This window comes from Cebidichthys violaceus, unplaced genomic scaffold, assembly GCF_023349555.1.
Source record: "Cebidichthys violaceus isolate CVI_PGR_0920_01 unplaced genomic scaffold, fCebVio1.0.p SCAF_36, whole genome shotgun sequence".
Lineage (NCBI taxonomy): Eukaryota > Metazoa > Chordata > Actinopteri > Perciformes > Stichaeidae > Cebidichthys > Cebidichthys violaceus.
In genome coordinates this window covers 1,978,452-1,984,892 of record NW_027176550.1, presented here as the reverse complement: position 1 = coordinate 1,984,892, position 6,441 = coordinate 1,978,452, and the positions used below count along the sequence as shown (strand labels likewise).

At 46.5% G+C, this 6,441-nt stretch overlaps 1 protein-coding gene across 2 annotated transcripts; it reads right to left on the bottom strand.

The window, feature by feature from the left end:
* Positions 1 to 279: 279 nt before the first annotated feature.
* LOC137884112 (transcription factor 20-like) lies at positions 280 to 6,441 on the bottom strand. 2 transcript variants are annotated; one of them, XM_068725806.1, is made up of 6 exons: positions 6,081 to 6,441; positions 3,560 to 5,496; positions 2,977 to 3,070; positions 2,816 to 2,865; positions 2,114 to 2,182; positions 280 to 1,361 (listed from the first exon to the last, which is right to left on the bottom strand). In XM_068725806.1, exons 2-5 carry the CDS (start codon positions 5,492 to 5,494, stop codon positions 2,141 to 2,143), a joined length of 2,121 nt encoding a protein of 706 aa, XP_068581907.1. In that variant the 5' UTR covers positions 5,495 to 5,496; positions 6,081 to 6,441; the 3' UTR covers positions 280 to 1,361; positions 2,114 to 2,140. The 2 variants fall into 2 exon arrangements, with proteins under 2 accessions (XP_068581907.1, XP_068581908.1); XM_068725807.1 differs by having other exon boundaries at positions 280 to 1,358.

The window sequence follows — 6,441 nt, the reverse complement described above, 5'->3', positions numbered from 1 at the left end:
AAGAGTTTTCTGACATGTAACCAGATCGAGTTCCTCCGACAGACAAACAAACAAACAAACAGCCTCAATGAGGACGACTTTGAATCAGCATCTTAATAAAGTTGAAGAAGTTAATAACTTGTTTGCTTTAAATGAAGGTTTGAAGTATTTGTGCTTGTTATCTCTCAAACCTGACGGATACATTTGAACTGGTTTATGAATCTGGAAAATAAAACTTTCAGATATTTGGTGACAAACTTCAGACACGAGAACATTTAGATAAAGACAGAGAGACAAGAGTTCAGTTTTATTGACTTTTATTAAATAACATGAATTATCTTTCTCATTCCTCGGATGATGAAAACGTCTCGGCTGATAAACAATGAATCCGTCTGAAGTACTTCAGGAGCAGATGATGTTAAAGCTCTACGACACATTAAAGGGTCAACTCACCCAAATCACAAAGACTCACCTCACAATCTAAACAAATCATATCTAATGAAAGAAATGTCCATAGGTCTCATCATAAGTCCAGAACGCTTAGAAGTTTTCTTCCGTTTGAAGTAATCCAGTGACTGCAAATGAAATCTAAACAAACACTACATTCTACTTCCTGTTTACATCCCAATGCAACAATCATGGGACTGTAGAGCCAAAGTAATATTCAAATCGATTGTTTAAACCACTAAATACTAATAATGAATCAATGACATCAGAAGTAAAACCATTTAAATAGTCGTCGGTCGATTTTCTTTGTGACTTTGTTGAAGCGACCCTTTAATGTCGTATTTTCACAATAAGAGAAAACGTCACAGACTGGAGCACGAGACGCTGAGCGCTGCTGTTTATCACAATAACACAGTGGAATGTACAGTCTGTACAGTCTGTGGTCTGAAACAGGAACTCCAGGTTCTTACACTACATTTAAATAATAGATTCATAAAGAGGAAGATTAAAAGTCTACAGACATAAATAATAAACGATAAAGTCGTTTGTAGCGAACATCACCTGTGCATGCAGCTTTATGAAAATAAATAACTTCTTGTTATGCGATGACTGAAGAACGACAGAATTCAAAAAGTAGTAAAAAATACTGTAGAAAGAAAAGAAGTGTCCTTATATAAAGATATGCTCATATACAACCAACAGTACATCATTTAATACGCTAATACCACCGTCAAAGAATACAGAAACGTATCTGAGACATTAAGTGAAGAGGAATAAATACACACTCTCTCACTCACACACACACACACACACACACACACACACACACACACACACACACACACACCTTATAAAAACCCTATGGTGGCCCCTGATGATGAATCTCGTTGGTGTTTAAAACCTCAGAGGTGACGTCAGGAGGTCTGTGGATCCTTCTGGGACAAAGAGAGACAATAACGGTAAAGAAATGTTTTTATACATTTATACATTTATACGAGTAGAGCTGAAAATAATCTGATTATCTTCTTGATCAATTGTTTGTTTGGTCTAAAAAATAGTATAAAAAAAAGACAAGTTTCAAGTTATTTGTTGTCGTATTCACAATAACAATCACTAAATATTGATAAAAAAACATAAATCTACTCATAAAAGAAGACGCTCATAACTTCAGAACCAGAGAATCGTCACTTTTTTAAGTTTTCTTAAAAAAATGTTGTGTACTTTTTATCGAGCAAATTTGCCAAATATGTGAACAAATGTCGGCTAATTAAACGCGTCTCAAGGAAATAGAGAAGAATAAAAGATAAAACAGTAAAGAGGTTAAAATACAGCATAAATAAGATTACTGTTTACTGTATATCAGACGTTCATCACTTAACTTTTAAATTCTCTCACCAACTACTTTTCAAACTCAAAGTTCAGGAGTAACAGCTGACTCAACATGCGCAGTATTTTGTATTACAATCTTTACATTTACCCCAAAAAACTACAGCAGAAGGACCACAGCTGTGTACAAGTACCAGCTGTGTACAAGTACCTCTGGCTGGCCGTCTCTAGAGGACCAGGTGACATCTTTAAATGTCTCGTTTTGTCCAAACATAACATTTAATTTGCTTTCAAAGATGAACTGAAGTGTGAAACAGTCACTATAAAGAAAGAAGACTCTTATTGTTTAAATGTTGAATACCTCCACTTCCCCCAAACGTCTCCCGCGTCATCTCTTCTGCTGTCGGGTTACAACGGTCAACGGTTTGTTCTGTCGGACACAAACTCACATTATGAACAAAAACAACAAACAAATAAGTCAAAGCTCCATGAGTTAAAGCTGCATTCTCTCTAGTGTCCACCAGGGGGCGACTCCTCTGGTTGTATAGAAGTCTAGTCTAAAATGACTCTACTTCTCTCTTGATTTATTCCCTCAGTAAACATTGTAAACATGAGTTTATGGTCTCAATCTCTAGTTTACAGTCTTCTTCAATACAGCATGATGTTCATTTAGTACATTATGGAACATTTAGAGTCAAACAGACCATAAAGCAGGGGATGCTTTAGGGGCGGGGCTACACGCTGATTGACAGGATCTACATTTACACGCTCACATCTTATTGCGATTCATTTTTGTTTATAGTTTACAGGAATTAAATACATCTGTTCACTACAGTACGTTATGTTATTAATATTTATTTTGGAGTCAATAAAACAAATAAATGGACCATTTAACACATTTAAATATGGGATTTGTGGCTCTATTTCTCATATTCTATTGTACAAACATCAACATTGACTTGTTACTACTAACATGTGTCAGACTCGTCGTGATGAACTGGTATACGTTTGGTAGAGCAGCAGCGCCCCCTGCAGGCCGCGCTGCTCCTCACACTGAACTCACTTTGTGCTCCGGACATCGGAGCGAGAAGTTCTCCTCGTTTAAGACGCAGCCTGGAAAACACAAAACGCACTAAATAAACCTCCGGACTGTGAAACGTTCCCGTCAGGAAGAGAGACAACAAACACGTCAACATTATTGATTATGAGCATCGATCTCTGCACCTGACTGAACAGCACATCTGTAGTGGTAGCTTCTGGGACAGCCCTTCTGGAAACATCCGATTATTGCACCTGTTTGACGACACGCTGAACACATCTGGAACAAAAACATTCATCACTTTATGAAGCAACAAGAAAACATTCACATCATTCACTGCAGCATTAAACATGTAATGTTTCATCTACGGAGAGCTTTACCGTCTCTTAAGTGTGTTTTAATAAAACAACTCCGTCTATGTATTAATTAATAGTTATTGGATAATAAAAGTATTCCTCCTCAACACACACTGCGGTCCGAAAGTTTGCTTTTAGTTTGAAAATCCCTCTTTGCTTCCTTTCTGGCGGCTGTGAGAGGATTGTAAAACAAAGAGGAAACTTCAAGCTAAAGACAAATAATTGTTAAATCGTCATTTTTCAGGCAGAAGCAGTGAAACGACCTGGTTTCTGTTTTCTTTATTATTTATTATTGTAAACGGTATATTCTGGGGTTTTGGTCACGTGACATTTGAAGCGCTCCTGACTCTTAACGGACGTATTGACGGTTGATGTGACCGCTGGTCGCCGTGGGCGTCGGCGCGTCACTCACCGTTTCCCGTGCGAGCCGGGCCGCCTCCTCCAGCCCGTACAGCTTCCCTCGGACCAGGAAGACTCCGGCGGACCAGATCCCGCAGTCCTCGTGGATCCAGCCCTCGTCCAGACGAAGAGGCCCCTTTTGGAGCAGACCTCTGACGGCGGAGCAGTCCAGACCGTCCAGACCGTCCTCGGAGGAATTCACCGAACGCCTGCTGACGAGCAAACGCTCTTCTTCCTCCTTCTGCTCGGTCCCGTGGAGGTCCGGACCCGGGCTGGCGGGGCAGTACGGGCCGTGGAGGTCCCCGAGGCCCGTGGCGTTGGCCGTCTGACCGCACAGGCAGCACAGCGGCGTCACCGGACTCCGGCTGTCCGAGCCGAACCGACCCAACTGGAAACAGGACGTGGTGGGAAGGAACCCGGGCAGCGAGCCGGAGGCGTTCTGCTGCCGGCCTCTGCTGCTCCGGACCGCCTCCTCCTCCTCCTGGTAGTTCACGACGGAGCACATCCTCTTCCTCACGTGGACAAACGGGCAGAAGGTTCCCAGTTTCTTGACCTTCTTCTCCCTCGTCATGTTTGCATATTTGAGCTGGATCTCCGGCTCTCTGGGAGAGAACAGAGCAGAAGGTCCGGTCTGTGAGCGGCCCAGCTTCCTCCGCCTCGCCGCAGGTTTCTTACTCCTCTTCTTCTTCTGCTGCTGCTGCTCTGCTGTGGAGCTGCAGCTTTCTTTCGGTTTAGTCCTCAAGCTTCTGGCTTTGCGCGGCGTCGGGGGCTTCTTTCGTTTGTCGGTGCTCCTGGCGTTGGAGGCTTTGTTCCGCCGCTCCTCAGACCGTCTCTGCGGCGACTTCCTGTCCGTCCGAGCGTCGGCGTCGGACTCCTCCGAGTCGCCGCTCGCCCTCTGCGACGCATTGGGCGGCGAGGCCGACTCCTCGTCCGAGCCGAACAACCTCGCCGCGAGGTCCATCACGTCGTCGGAGTCGCAGCTCTCGTTGTAAATACCCACCGCGTCGCTCTTGGCTCGTCTCCTCAGGCTGTGCCGGGACCCGCTGCAGAACGGAGGCGCTTCAGACGCACACTTCCTGATTCGGGGGCTACGCCGGACTTCTCTGGGCGGGTGTTTTTCGTCCTCGCTCTGCGGAGGAGTTTCTCTCACCGGACTCTTCTTCTTACAGGGAAACGTTTTCTTCTTTTCGCTCGTGACCGAAACCTCGACGACGTCGCTGTCGTCGCTCGAGATGTCCACCGGAGATCCGGCGGCGTTGCCGTAAACGGCGGCGAGGTCGGACAGGAGCACCACGGGCCTGGCGTGGTGGACGGGGATGTCCAGCGAGCTGTCCGAGGAGTCCTCCGAGTACGAGCTGTCGGGGCTGGGTGAGCTCAGAGGCTGGGGGAGGTGGTAGCAGCCTCTGCCTTCCTCCGGCGAGGACACGGCCGGGGACAAGGGCTCCACCATGTGCCGCACGCCGTCCGGGAGGAAAGAAGTGCATAAGAGCGGCTCCTTAGCGGAGGACACGAGGAAGATGACGTCGGAGCCGCTGCCGCTGTCGCTCTCCTCTCCGCCGCTGCTTTCTAAGACCGGACCGCCGGCTTGGTCTGGCCCGTAGAACCCCGGATGCCACAGGCCGCCGTGAACTCCGTCGCGGTACAGATCCAACCCGGGAGCTAGCGTCGAGTTCACGTAGTCCCCTAAAGACTCGGGGACCTGCTCCAGGTCCCTGCAGTGGACGGGCGCGCCGGGCTCAGGGTGCAGCTGAGCGCCGTAGGAGGACGAGGCTCTGGACCGGTACGGGGAGCCGATGTCGGTGCCGCAGCTCGGTGGGCGTCTGTGGTACCACTCGGGCTTCTTCGCCAGGTCCATGGCCTCCGCGTGGCTGCGGGTCAGCGGGTTGACCGAGTAGCTCTTCGACAGGTCCATGGCCATGAGGGGAGGGTCCTGAGGGGACACTTCCATCACTGCAACCGACAGCAGAAGATCAGTGAAACGAGTCATATCAGCGGTTTATGAACAAGTCTTCAAATATCTAGAGTGAGCCGAGCTCTAGTAGTCACAGAAATACTACTGTGAACAGTAAAAGCAAAGAGTTACAAAATAAAAGCACAAATAAAACAAAGACAGAAGAAGTGAAACTGTTCATGTTCGTTGCACATGATTCATTATGTAAACAAAGGCTGTAAACATGTTTGTTAAACAGGAAGCAGAAACAGACGCAGGCTCTATTTTATTATATTTAAATTCTGCTTGTGTATAATTATTTATAACTTTAGTGTATTTAAATGAATCAATGTTGTGCAGCTGAGCAGGAATGAACAGAACCAACCGAAGCAGATATTGGATTAGATTTAGTTATTAGTTATTAACATAAAGTTTGTTATTGATCAGGGTCAGGTCGTTAATTGATCGTCCTCACGTGTTAACAGGTAGGCCCGTCCACGAGTAACGTAAAAGGTAACGTAACCTGCTTGTAAATGAAGACATGTAACGTTACTTTAACTCGCGCCACAGTAATAACGTGCGTTCTAATGACGCGGTGAAATACCCCTGAGGTGGCAGCAGGTCTGACGGACGACCCCCTCCGGTCCTGGTCCTCACAGAGCGGCTTCGGGAGGACCCTCTCTCCCCACAGAACACGCCTGGTAGCCGGGTTAGCTAGCACACCTCACCGTCATCAGGACCGGATGTAAACAAGAGCAGCGACTCCATGCTAGCTGGCTAGCTAGCTAACGTTAGCACGCTAAGCTACTTCAAACCTAGCCGACTACTCGACGCGATAACAACGAGACACAAACATGTTTTTTTGTTTAAATCATTCGCTGTCACGCGGCTACAACCCCCTCTGGCTACTGTTGGTATTTTAAAGTTGTCATCGTGGAGACCATCTTCCTTCAGCGTCAAGAAAA